At 40.7% G+C, this 13,921-nt stretch overlaps 1 protein-coding gene and 1 long non-coding RNA gene across 11 annotated transcripts in view; one reads left to right on the top strand and one right to left on the bottom strand.

Moving 5' to 3' along the window:
* The window catches only part of ANKFN1 (ankyrin repeat and fibronectin type III domain containing 1), a 379,429-nt gene continuing 365,508 nt past the window's right edge, over nucleotides 1-13,921 (bottom strand). The window contains exon 20 of the mRNA XM_072779922.1: nucleotides 1-6,636. Within this exon, the coding sequence (XP_072636023.1) occupies nucleotides 5,840-6,636 (797 nt within the window). The 3' untranslated portion in view covers nucleotides 1-5,839. The remainder of the gene's footprint in view (nucleotides 6,637-13,921) is intronic.
* Nucleotides 6,289-13,921, top strand: part of LOC140606471 (uncharacterized) — a 22,225-nt gene continuing 14,592 nt past the window's right edge. For 2 of the 10 annotated variants that reach the window (XR_012008784.1, XR_012008790.1), the window contains exons 1-5: nucleotides 6,291-6,526; nucleotides 7,676-7,760; nucleotides 8,681-8,796; nucleotides 9,903-10,016; nucleotides 11,438-11,491. This is a non-coding gene — a long non-coding RNA (uncharacterized lncRNA). Of the gene's footprint in view, nucleotides 6,527-7,675; nucleotides 7,761-8,680; nucleotides 8,797-9,699; nucleotides 9,819-9,902; nucleotides 10,017-11,437; nucleotides 11,492-13,921 lie in introns of all 10 variants that reach the window. The other 8 variants (XR_012008785.1, XR_012008792.1, XR_012008793.1 and 5 more) reach the window with 8 other exon arrangements.

The following is a 13,921-nucleotide window of genomic DNA, read 5'->3' on the forward strand; positions in this document are numbered from 1 at the left end:
TTACTGACAATTCTATTAGTTTATTATTTAATTGACATTTCTCCACACTGAAGACAGAGGGCTTGGAAAGTGTCTTTGAAACAGCAAAAGATCTTATGAAGGATCAAAAATACTTTTCACTTCTTCTCCCATGAACTATATTTCAACATCATCAAGTTAGATATAAAGTATATGAGCATTATTTAATGCTTATGAAATAAAGTCATTCCCTCTGCTAGCTAAGATTTCTTCTGTTGACAATTTTTCTTTCAAATACAATTAAGCAGGTAGGAAATTATCAAAAATACTTGCCATTAGAAAAATTATCTTAATTCTTGTTAACCCCTGACCTCTTCTTATAAACTGGGAGGTTGAAGAGGCATGCGTTTTACCAGTGTTGTTTATGATTGAGTGTACTGGCCATTTACAATATCCATTTAAAATGTTCAAATAGTTTGCAAAAGTACATACTACAAAATATTATTGTTTCAAGAGAGGAGGTCACATTTAATACACCATACATGATTCATCTGTACATTTACAGAGGTTTAAAGCACACAAAATTGTGCGGATAATGTACCGAAGTCTAAACTTTTACATACACTCAGTTGCATACATAGCAACAAGATACATTAAGTTTTGAACAAATAACCAATAATAAGCCAAATCACTATGTACACATCAGGCAGGAAGCAATTAAACACTGCCTAATAGAATGTCACTTAAATTACTTTTTCTATGAAATATCTCTCTCCCACTACACACACACACACACACACACACACATCTTTAATTTTTTTCCATCACAAACACTAAACTGATGCTTGTGACCATGCACACGGAATATTCCCCCAAATCTGGTTGGTCACAGGGCAAGAAGCAACACAGCAACTCAGGCTGACTTAACACAACAATTTGCCAGACTTGGTTTTTATAAATCAACTACCGGATAGTGGTTACTGTGAAAGCATATTCAGACCTTCATATCATGGACTGAAGGAAGAGGACCAAAGAGCATTAGCTAATAATAGCTTGATAACATTTGCCACTAAGTTAAATATTGGCTTTCGCTAAAAAAAAAAAAAAAAAAAAAAAAAAAAAAAAAGTATGTATCTGGAGTGGAAGGACCCTAGGGTAATATTTAAAACAACCACAATAAACCTCTTCCTTCCCTTATCAAAATAGAATATTTTCACCATCTATCTACCTATTTGGTTGTTAAACAAAACCAACTGTCTTTTTGAATAACCATTTTACAAATTCATTAATAATGGAAATAGAAGAAATACTTGAAAACAACAAATATAGCTCACTGGGTGCAGATGTGGTGGAAAAATCAGAGACCTGAAATATGGCGAAATCAGTGCTTCATAAACAGTCAATGGATTTTTCTAAAAATACTTTTTGCTAATGGCAAAGTTCAACACCTCAGAAAAACTCTGAATTAGGATCTTAGAATAAGTTTCCAAGCTGTGCAACATAGTTTCAAATACACTACCCTTGTTGTTTGTAAGGCCGCATTGAAGTTGAGCTTAACAGTCGTAAGCCATGTGTTTGAACATCTTATGAGAGGTGACCTGCAAAGAAACAAGTTTTTCCCTGTTCACTCTACTACCTGTGAAGAAGTATCATTGCTTTCCAAATAGCTCCCTTAAATTTTTCCTTAAAGGTATGAGCAGGAAAAAAAAAAAAAAAAAAAAAAAACGCTCAGGTTTGCGTCACTGAATCATCTGGGAAAATATTTCACTTTTATAAAGTGACTTGTAATTCTCTGGGAGTGTTCTCTTGTTAACCTGTAACTACCCTCTCTAAATGGTATGTTATAATTCAATAAACAAATATACCAAGAGATGCACACTCTCTGCTGTAGTTCTGCTGCATACAAACTTGAGAGTACTGTAAGGGAATGCCATCATCTTTCCAAAAGTATCAATTTTAAGAAGCCAGTGACTTCTGTGTGCCATTGACAGAACTAGGGGAACCTAAATCCACTGCAGACCCCTTAATAGCTTGAATTGATAGTTCTCCAAGAGAAAGCGAGTACATCTTGGGTAGAGCATGAAGAATAAGGGGGAGGCCAAGAAGTTGGGATTTTCTGGTGTGCCTCTTTGTCTAAAATTGCTGTCTTCAAGGGAAGAGCTGAATGCCCGCCAGAGTGCACCTTCGTGTGGCAGGATAACAATGAATGAGAGGCCAGTCCTCTTTCCCACTTGTCTGGCACGATCTCCTGGCAAGGACAGGGTAGGTGTTTGCCAGGTGGCTCCCAGACAAGGTCTTTTTAGGGGAGTACAACAAGGCTTCAGTCATTGCTTTTCATAAAGTGCTTTGGGATCCTTCAGGAATGGGGGCTGGAGGAATATTATTACTACTGGCTTCAACTTTCAATCCAAATGGAACCATTTTATCCAGTGTAATTATTGCTTTGAACATTAGTGAATGTTCTTAAAATGGAGTGGGTCTCATCTTTAAGTCCCCACTTCTTAAAATACCCATTCCCTAGAGTAAATGTTTTTAATTACTGTCTCCCAGTTCCCCTCACCAATTAAGAGGATGTGATAGCCTTGTAAATGGTTGCCAAGCATATACATTGGTGACTTGTATTTCCAGGCTTGTCTTCCTTTATGAAGAGCTGGAAAGAGTGAAATCAATGATGTTTAGCCCAACGTACCTTGTCCTATGATGGTCTGGTTGAGGAGACAAGCTTTTGCCTCCTCTAAAACATCAGTGAGAAGATGTATGGTGATGATGGCTGCACTCCTATCAGACTGTGAGCTCCTTGTGGCCCAGGAATGTGTTTTGTTCTTGATTCTTTGTTTTCCATGGGACTCAGAATAGAGACAGACATATGGGAGGGACTTGGTCATTGATTTTTTGGAGGTTTTCACAAATGATGAGAGCTGGATAATACCAGTGAGAGTTAAGCATGGTACAAAAATTATGGGCCAGCAAAGTTTCCTCCAGAGGCTCCCAGACTGGATTTAAAAAGAAAAAGAAAAAGAAAAAAGTCCATCATATCCAAAACAAAACAAAACAAAAACATCAGGATAAAAGAAAACAAACAAGCAAACAAAAAATGCTCAGAAGTTGTAAAGTCTCTGTAATGAGAGGTCTGGACAAATGAATAAAGGATTGTGAATTAGAGAACATAATTGTTTCTCACAGGAATCTATTAAACTAGGCTCACGAGATGTTTGTTGCAAAGTGGAGGTACAGGTGAAGGGAACCTACTTGAACAAATGGATAATTACTGAGAATGTAACATCCATTTCTATATAGGAATATTGCTAGGAAAATGCATTTTCAAGTTGACTCATTGTCATCCCATTGAAATCGAATGTGCAATATTCATTTCATGGGCATGCATCTCTTTTCCTCATAGAAGGTGAAAAAATAACCCGTGCTCTCAATATAAATTAGCGGGTTTGGATTTAATGCAATTTTACTTCATGAGTCATTATTTAGTCAATGTGCCAGAACTTGCTGACCAAATGAGGGACCAAAAGGGTGGGTCAGTCCCTGCTTTTGCTGCCCATTGAATGCCTCCCATGTAATTCACAGTCACAAATGTCCTTCCATGCCACCAGAAAGGTCAGAATCAGAGAATCACTTGGTTTCTTAGGTTTTCACAATTCCAGCTTTCAACATATATAATCTGTCCCATGATCAGAAATAAGTAGAGACTGAGTGCAGAAGACTAAGTCATTTTTGTTATTGTAGGGGAGTCATGTGGTATGTAATTTTAAATGACATTTCTTTCAAATTTGCTTTTTAATTAACTTAGCTTACATGTTGATTACGTGAAATTTGTATTTCCTGGCAACAAGGAGCTCTGTGATAATGGAAATCTGTTAGGTAAAGGTTGAAAAAAGAAGTTGAATTTGGAATTAAAAGATATTTTACAAACTAGGTAAGTAGCCTATAGGCAACCAAAAGTTGGCTAGGTATGCATCGATTCCCAATGGGCCAGGCTACTGTAAAGGGAATGGTTGTGGGTTGTGACCCTAACTCTGAGACTAAACTAGCTCTGTGACCTTGAGCAAATTACTTAACCTCTCTAGGCTTTAACTGCCTCATCTGTAAATACAAGGACTTAGACTAATTTTATGGTCCTTTCTAGCTCTAACACTCCGTTTACATAGGGTTCACTCAGAACAGAAGAAAACTGCATTTTAAAATTCTTGCAATCATAGAAAAGCAGCCACAGTGATTCTGCTCAAGATTCTTTGTTTGGGGTTGGGGGTGATGGTGAAGGTGGTGGTTACTGAGTATAAAATCTCTTAAAAAAATAAAGATTGAGCTCTGGGCCTTAGTTTTCTAATGACCATAGGCCATGGGCCAAATCTCTACCTTTCCGCCAGGGTAATTATTTATGTTTAAATCAAATGTTTTAAAAATGGAAGGGATCGGAATAACATTGTGAACAGGGGACTTTGTATGAACTCCCATGAGGAGGAATGGTAGAACTGTGAGGACAGGGGTAGGGCCCATAAAGAGCAATATTTAACCAAAATGCCTGTGAAGCAGAAAAGGACCATTTAGAATATCAGTAAACTGAATGAGTCCTGGCTCCAGGAAATGAGAGAAGGCTCAGACCTTTTTTGAATATGCAGTGTGATTTCTCTTTGATTTGGGTTTCTCATTTGTGAGAAAGTCAGGTGGGAGGCACTGAGACCAAAGCATGATTTTCAGGTGTCACAAGGCACAGTCTTGGAACCATCGACAGGGACTTCTAAGGAAAGATTTTCCTTGAGGCCAGTGGTCTAGCTGATCCAAGGGCAAAACCGGACTTTGGAAGGCGGGAATTGAAAAGGATAATCTGTGCTGTAACTTGTGTTGTAGGAGTGAGTAGATGTGCCAGTGAGGCTGTAAGGACTTCATCAACTGCTGGCCATATCTGCAGGGCACCGTCTGGATCAATGACATTCCATCACCAAAGAATCCAAGCAGATCCACTATCATTTTCAGAGACAAAGCCCCATGGACTTTACTTAGGATTGTAGAGGAAATGCATTTTTGCCCATCTCTCTCTCTTTGCTCCTTGTTTTGTCTTTAATCCAGGTTTTCATGTAATTCAGCTATCTCCTTGCACTCTGAATAATAGAAGACCCATTTTTCACGCTTGAATGGGAGCTGAGTGTGAAGGAAGGGCTGCTTTGGGTCCTGTTTCACCTTTGCAGGACAAAGCCGGAAGCAAAGCATCCTCTACTTTTGCTTCTGGTGGTTTCCACACAGCACTAAGTGAAGAAAGGTCCTGCCTACTTCGTCTTATGGGTGCTGATGAATGAACTGGATTTGGTGACCAGCTGAGAACCCTGCACTTTGGAATGCCTTGGCGTAGCTGACTGGGAACCTAGAACAAGTCCCCTTGACCTTGTGTCCCGAAGACACAACCTGGGCTTCTTTCCCTTAAACTCTTTTAGGGGTTTGTAACGGAAGGAAAAAACAAGGCTAATCTTATTTTCCTCTCTAGAACTCCTCCTCATCCATCACAAATTCATGAAACAGCCCTGAACCCAAAGGTCAAGTTACAGAGCCAGCTGCGGAACTGGGGGTGGCTCTTCAGGTTGCCCTGCCTCAGCCACACGTGAGTTGTGCCCAACCCACAGCAGGTTGGCGGGTTTGAACCCTTGTGTCTACGACTCCGTGTTGACACAAAAGCTCTTCTATGCCCTGAACGGGGAAGAACACTGGCCAACTCTCACCTCCGACCAACTCTATCCTAAGAAAAAAAAAAAGAAAAAAAAAAAAAAAAGGTGGGGGGGGGGTACCTTGAACCTGTAACTTTTGGAGTTTTAACATTCAAACTATTTGAAAAGGGATGGGGACACAATGGGGGCGGGCGAAGGAACGGAGGCTGTCCCTAAAGCATGCTGCTGAGTATCTCCGACACCGGCGAGGTGGTCGGACCCTCGGGGCTCATGTCGCGGCCCGTGGGGCTGGGCAGGCCCGAGGGGCCTCCGGGGGGCGGGCTCAAGGCGGCCCAGGGCTTTGCGTCCACCAGGGCGGCGGGGTAGGGCTCCACGTAGATGCGGCGCACGGCGGGCCTCGGGTCCTGGAGGCGGCTCTTCCCGTCCTCCGGGAGGCTTGCGGTGTGGGCCAGAACCAGGCTGCGGGGCCCGTCGGGGGCAGGTCCCAGACGCTCGGCCTCCGGGGGCTCCCGGGTCAGGCCGCAGGCCCGGGGTGGATGCTGAGTGTAAACGCCCTCGCACAGCGACAGCGACTGCGTCTCGCTGCGCATGCGCAGCCAGCGATGGTGGCGGCTGAAGCCTCCGCAGTGCTGGTGCTTGGGCGGCTTCCGCTTTCCCAGGAAACCCAGCGGCGGCCGCGAGCCCGGCGCCATTTTGGCGTGGTTCTTGGACGGGAAGCCTGAGAGGCTCAGGCTGTGGAGGACCTCGGCGCACGAGTGGTCGGGATCCGGCCCCGGGACCCGGGCCTGGGGCTCCTGGCCCGGCCCCTGGGGACTCTTCACGTCGTGCACCTGCAGGACGTCGGGGGCGCTGCCACTTAGGCCGCTTAGCGCTTGCTGGGCGATGTCGTGTGAGGACAGGTACACCAGGTCCAGGTCTCTGGGGCTCAGAGCGTCACTGGAGTCGTAGTCGCTGTCGGTGGGGAGGAAGACCTCTGAGCAGCCTTCTTCATCAGAGCAGGGCTGTGAATCTGCAAAGCCAGACACCCCGGTTAGAAAAGAGAGAAAACTCTTAGTCGGGGCCTGCTTCGTGGAGGTAGGATCCTGTGCCTAGAAGGGCCCTGCGCTTCAGGTCACGGTCTCTCCACCTCCGGAAGGTAGTCCTCATTTTCGAACAAGAGGCCACACATTTTGGTTTTGCACAGGGCTCTGTAAATTTTTTTTTAAGATTTTTATTCATTCATTCATTCATTCATTCATGAGACACACACACACACACACACACAGAGACAGAGGCAGAGACACAGGCAGAGGGAGAAGCAGGCTCCATGCAGGAAGCCTGACGTGGGACTCGATCCCGGGTCTCCAGGATCACACCCTGGGCCGAAGGCGGAGCCAAACCGTTGAGCCACCCGGGCTGTCTGGGCTCTGTAAATTCTGTAGTGGGTCCTGTCCTTTGCTGAGCCTAAGAGATAGGAAGGGTCCAACCTGGACAGTGGCAGAGGGGAGTGTGTCCTAGTTCCCCATATGCACTTTTATTATTGGCTGGGCATGTGTAGAGAGGATTAAATAGGAAAGCTGAATGTTAACTCATTTATTCATTCCCTATCCTTATTTTAGAGATGATTTTTTTTTTTTTTTTGCATTTGATAAAAGTAGCAGGACCGTAAAAGGGGGAAGGGAGAAGAGTATCACTATGGGGACTGAAGTCCCGTTAACTGGGTTTCATATCCTAGCTATCCTCCATCTACTTGTTCTGTGATCTTGAGAAAGTGACTTAAATTCTTTGAGCTTTAGTTTTCTTCTCTGTAAACTGGGGATGATAATAGAACTTCTTACCCGGGATGACTGTAAAATAGAAATCGATTATGTTGATAAACATTTACCCCAGTTGTCAGGTGTTTAAAAAGAAGAAGAAAAAAAGCCAAAGGAAAAACAAAGACAGTAGTAAAATGAGAGGCAAAAATAAGCCTAAAGTGCATACTGTAGTGACCATAAGTGAGTCACAAGTTTAGTTCTATAGATATTAGTCATTTAATGCAGTTGTTTATATATTTTTCTCCCTCTCAGTCAGGTTGTACATTTCTGTAGGGCAAGGACTGTCTTAAAAATCTTTTGAATTTCCCACAGAACTCAAGCCCAAAGTACATATTTGGTAAGTATTTGCTAATTTTGAAAACATGCAAGTACTCTTAAAAAGGAAAAACAGCTAGGAGTGCCTAGGTGGCAGAGTCTGTCAAGCAATGGATCTTGGTTTCTCCTGAAGCAGTGATAACAGGCTTGTGAGGTGGAGCTCCGAGTTGGAGTCCGTGCTTAGCACTAAGTCTGCTCAAGAGTCTCTCCCTCTGCTCCTCCCAGTCCTGCTCTCTTTCTCTCTCAAATAAATGAAATTTAAAAAGAAAAAGAAGAATTGCTAATCTACAAATCAGGCAATCTCAATACAAAAAAAAAAAAATCTCCATAAGACTTTTAAATGGGATTTAGTAAAGTGAAGCTTAAAGTCATCTGGAAGAAAAAAATTCATGACAACAGCCAACATTTTTTTTTAAAAGATACAATAGGGAGGGGCCTCATTTACCAGATATCAAAAAATACTTCAGAGTTTTGATAACTAAAACTTTGTAGTATTGAAATGGACAGATGGATCTGTAGAACAGAAAAGTAAGGTCCACAAATAGTGCTAATTCTGTGTGGTCATTTAGATAACAATTTTTCTTTTAAAGATGTTATTTATTCATGAGACACACAGACAGAGAGAGGCAGAGACATAGGCAGAGGGAGAAGCACACTCCCTATAGGGAGCCTGATGTGGAACTTGATCCCAGGACCCTGGGATCACGATCTGAGCCAAAGGCAGACATTTAACCACTGAGCCACTCAGGTGCTCCAAAGATAACATTTCAAAGTAGGGAAATGAATAGATTAGGATATAGTATTGGGACAATTAGTTATCCCTTTAGCAAAATAATTAGAGAAAATCCTACCTCATGGCATATGTAAAAATAAATTTTGTGTAGTTTAAATGTAACAGACAAACCCTACAAGTAACAGAAGACATTATGTTTGTGATTTTAGGGTGGCATTGTCTTTGTGAGCAAGACAAAATCCTAGAAGTCAGAGAAGTGACAAATTTGACTGCATCACAGTTTAATACTTTGTAAATCAAATGATACTATAAACGAAGCAAAAAGGTAAGTGATAGATTGGAAGAAAACAGTAATACTATGTATAACAAAAGATTAATAACCAGAATATATAAAGAACTTCTGTAAATCCATAAGAAGACAAGCAAATGAGAAGATGATAATCAGGTCTTCAAAGAATAATTAAGACAAATGGCTAATAAACATAATAAAGATGTTCAACATAGACTATAATCACTAATTAGGTGGTAATTGGGAAATGCATATTGAAATAACAAGATATGTTTTCGCCCATCAGATTTGCTAAAAATAAAAAGAGTGATAATCTCATGTGTTGGTGATGTGTGGGGAATCAGGAACGTTCATAGAATGATGGTGGGAATATAAACTAGCACAGCTCTTCAGATAGTGTTTTGGTAGACTGTATTAGAAACGCATATTTCATTTGTCCCAGCAAGTCCTTTTTTAGATATCTGTGTTTGAAAAATTGCCACTCTGTGTACGGAGGCGTTTACAAGTTGTTTACTGCAATATGATTTATAATAGTGAAAACAAGAAAGAATCCTGTGGCTGAGACGTGTGAAAGGAAGACTTAGAGGCACCAAAGTAATAAGAAAAGAGAAATCTCTTGAGAAAAGAAAAATACTTTACTTGCAAAGTTCTGCAAGCGAGTCCAAATTCAGGACTGGCTTGCTGATTGAAAAATATAACAGGTATTTAAAGTAAAAACCGACAGGATTACAAGGTTATAGTTATTTGTTCATGGTGGAAAATCAGACATGATTATCATAAGAATATTGCAGACTTAAGGGAAAACTTTTGTTTTGTAAGGAGTCAGTAATTTACACAAACAGGATTAAGATTTCTTCTATTTTAGGAAGTAGAACCAGATGTAATTCTCCCCACTGTACCTCCCCCCACCCTTATTTTTTGCTTGTTTGTTTATTTCAGGGTCGGCGTGAAGTGCTTCTTTTCTTTCTCTTTTTCCTGACTATGGAAGATGATGTGTGTGCTTACTAATTGGCAGGGCATGATTTCAGTTTTGTTCTCTCACTTCTGGTTGCTACTCAGTATTTATTATCCTTTTTTGGTTATGAATCTTAAATTTTCTTTGAGACAACAATGCACTCATGTAAAAGATTACATTTTTTCAGCTTCCCTTGCAGCTAGGATGCTCATATAACTAAGTTCTGGCCAGCGAGTTAGAACTGAAAGTATTGTATGAAACTTCTGGAAGACTGCATAAAGGGATCTGGCTTATCTTGGAGGTAGGCCACTTTTGTTTGTTTCTCTTTCCTTTTCAGTTGCCTATAACAGGATGTGTTGGCTAGGCTCATGAGGCAACCTTGGGGAAAAAAGCCATAAGCTAGAGTGGTGGAGCTGAAAAATGGAGCAGGGAGTGTGAGGACCATGGAATCCACATACTAATAATGAATTGTCTACCTCTGGGCTTCCTTCATGTGAGAGAAATAAAGTATCTTTTTCACGATACTCTTTTTTTTTGTGTCTTTTGTGACACGGATCCAAACTTAATCCTAACAGATGCACACCTAAATGTCTGTTATTAGGAGAATGGTTTAAGAATCTGGACACATCTGTATTATGGAACATTGTCCAGCAGCTACAAAGAATGAGATCAACCCATATATTGTTCTTTAATGTCTATCGAAAAGGACTCCCTTTTCTACTTTTCTGGGTTCTACTCATCTGTTCAGAGTTTCCCTCAAACGTAGCCTTAAGGAAAAATTCCCCAACTGTTCCAGAAAAAAATCACTCACTTGTCTGTACTTTTCTAACACTTCTTGCTTCTATTATCCTTTGGCACTTAGTCTGTATAGACTTGTATCATTAGTTGTCTTTTTTAATGCAAACATAACATCCTGGATTCCTGGTTATATCAGAGCCCTCTTAGGGAAAATATATTTAATTCATCCATTCATTTCAATAATGAAGATTCTGTTTTGCTTGAGTTCCTGCTCTAACAGAACCACTGTACTTGATGTCCAAGTAAATATAAAATTAATAAGAAGTGATCTGTCTCCAGGAAGTTTACTGTACTAATGGAAGTATAGGGCATGTATACATCTATGAGACTGGAAGAACATAGATTTTGTAAGAGGAGTTTAGCAAATATGATGCAGGTTTATAGGAAAGAGATCACCTTTCATTGATACAGGACTGATAAAATATTATCTCTTATTTATTTGTTCCCTCATTCATCTCTGTTCTCTCTCTAAGGTTTTTTAAAGATTTTATTTATTTATTCATGATAGACACAGAGACACAGGCAGAGGGAGAAGCAGGCTCCCTGAGGGGAGCCCGATGTAGGACTCCATCCCAGGACCTTGGGATCACAACTTGAGCCAAAGGCAGATGCTCAACCACTGAGCCATCCAGGTGCCCCTGTACTCTATGTTAATTTATTTCTGCATCCACTTTAAAAAAGAGATTTAGGCAGTTATTAATAATAAATATGCAAATGAGAGGATTAGGAATCAGAGAGGAAGTAGAAACAGTACCAGTGGTCTTATTTGACTATACTATGGGAACAGGAAAGAATCTTGGGAAAATGAGGCTACAAAAGTAAGATGTCATTGATTGCACTCTAAAGAATTTATCCTAGTAAAATTAAGACTATTTTCATGCAGGACTTGTACATGAATGTTCATAGCAATTTTATTTGTATTAGCCCCAAACAGGAAACTATCCAGATGTCATTCAGTGGATGAATTGTTAAACTCTGGTACGTCCATACTATGGAATACTACTTACCAATAAAAAGAGTTCCATTTATATAGACATGAAGAGTAGATGGTGGTAGCAGGGGTAGTGATGGGGGAGATGAATGAGGCAATAAAGGGAAAACAGAGTTTTGTGGTGGTGGTACAGTTGAGTATTTTGGTTATGGTGGTGATTACCCAAGGCTACACATATGATACAACTGCATAGAGCTATACAGGTAAGCCTGAGTGCTTGTGTATGCACACATACACACATGCATGCACAAGAATGTATGTAACGAGGGAAATCTGGATAAGCTCTGTGGATTGTACCAGCTTCTCAGTTGTGATATTGTATAAGAGCTGTGTAAGTTGTTGACATTGGGGAGGTTGGGGGAAGGATACATGTAAATTCCTGTACATTTCTTTGCAACTTACTATTTCTCTAATTATTTTAAAATAAATGGTTAAAGAGGGAATTTGATTTTTTAAAAGGTAGGGTGGAGCCAGAAGAGAATAGTGAATTCTAGATAAGGAGTTTGTGCCTAATTTTGTACCCAATAGGTAGTGTCTTCAAAATTTTGAAGAAGTAATTGATGAATTGAGAGCTGTGATTTAGAATAATTCTGTAGCAGGTAGGATATAAGATGAACTGGATGAGGAGGAAACAGACAGCAGGGAGGCCAACCAGGAGGCTAAGGTCCACGCTGTGTTTCTTTTAAATATTTATCTTTTTCAGGTTGTAGGGCTGTGCAAGAGTGATGGTTAATGTGGAGGAAAATAGAAATCCAGGAATGTTTCTCATTCAAAGATGTTTATTAAGCACGTGTTTCATGCTAGGCAGATATGGCATCTGCTTTTAAGTAGCTCATAGAGAATGGATTAAAACAAATAAGTAAAAAAATACATAAGATTAATTTCAGGTAGTGCAAAGTTCTATGAAGAAAATGAAATTGGGCTTCAGCTAAAGAGTGACTTGGGAGGAAGGTTCTTTTACTAACATAGCCAGGGGAGGAATCCCTGTAGAGAAGGGAGTCTAGGTGAGACCTTGTTGGTCAGAAGGAACCAGCTATGTGAAAGTTTGAGGGAAAAGTGTTACAGACAACTTGGAGTATAAAGGTCCTGAAGTGACTTCCAGGTTTCAAGGTTTAGTATCTGAATGGTGGTATCTGCATTAAACTAGAGGAGTTAAATGCAGCAGGGTTAGGCAGTGGATTTGGGCTGGGTTGGGCAGTGGAAGAGGTGGTAAAGTTAGTTTGGGATGGATTGAGCTTGAGGGATTGACCAAAATATCCTGGAGGAGATGGAATGAGAGCCTGGTGGGTTGTAAGGCTGAAGGAAGATGTTTATGGGCAGAGGAGGAACCACTGGAGAGGGAACTGTTGAAGATAAAGAGTGGTAGGCTGATGGGCATAACAGGAAGGGGTGATTACTTATGGACACCAGGCTGGCATTAGTTTTTAGTAAAAAAAGATGGGAAGGGCATGAAGTAGGGAAGAAGATATAAAAAGATTTTTAGGTTAGGAGAGAATTGGATAAAGGCTGGGGTGAATGACTTTAATAATCTTAAAACAAGTTTTAGCACTTTTCCTCATCTTTTGTGAGAAAAATTGGGCGTTGCCAATAATAGGATCTCAGAACTATGGGTTATTTTGGTGATGGCAGCAATAGCTGCCATCGGTGTGATGAGGAAGAGAGGTTAAAGATTTGAAATCGGGTTGTTATAAGATCCAAAGAATTGACTTTATTTGAGCTTCCTTCCTATCTGATCAGTGTTGTCTATTCACTGTCCACATGTATTCCTTTGCGTCCACACTAGAAATAACAATACCTGATATTTCTTAGTCCTTACTGTGGGCCAGTCATTATGCTAAGTAGTCTAGGTCCTTTATCCTATTTAATGCTTATAACAATTCCCATTTTGCAGATAAGACTATTAAAGCTTACTCTTACTAAGTTTTCTAATTCATATATAGCTGGTAAGTAGCAGGATAGGAGCTCACATGCAGATTTGTCTCACTTCAAAGACCTGCCATACTGCTATTCACTTCAGCATTTTCATGGCTTTCCATGGAAGCTTCCTGTGGTCTGGGACCTGGTTCATCTACTGTACTTTGTGCAGAACCCACACAGAGTTATATTAACTAAACTATTAGTAATAGTAATAGATGTTGGTGCTGCTAGAGAAACATGTTAGGTTTTATATGAATTTATTGTGGCTGCTATAGCAAATCACCACACACTGGGTGGTTTATTTATTTATTTATTTTTTAAAGACTTTATTTATTTATTCAGAGACAGAGAGAGAGAGAGGCAGAGACACAGGCAGAGGGAGAAGCAGGCTCCATGCAGAGAGCCCGACGTGGGACTTGATCCAGGGTCTCCAGGATCACGCCCCAGGCTGCAGGCGGCACTAAACCGCTGCGCCACCGGGGCTACCCTGGGTGGTTTAA

Source organism: Canis lupus, chromosome 16 (assembly GCF_048164855.1).
Source record: "Canis lupus baileyi chromosome 16, mCanLup2.hap1, whole genome shotgun sequence".
Taxonomy (NCBI): domain Eukaryota; kingdom Metazoa; phylum Chordata; class Mammalia; order Carnivora; family Canidae; genus Canis; species Canis lupus.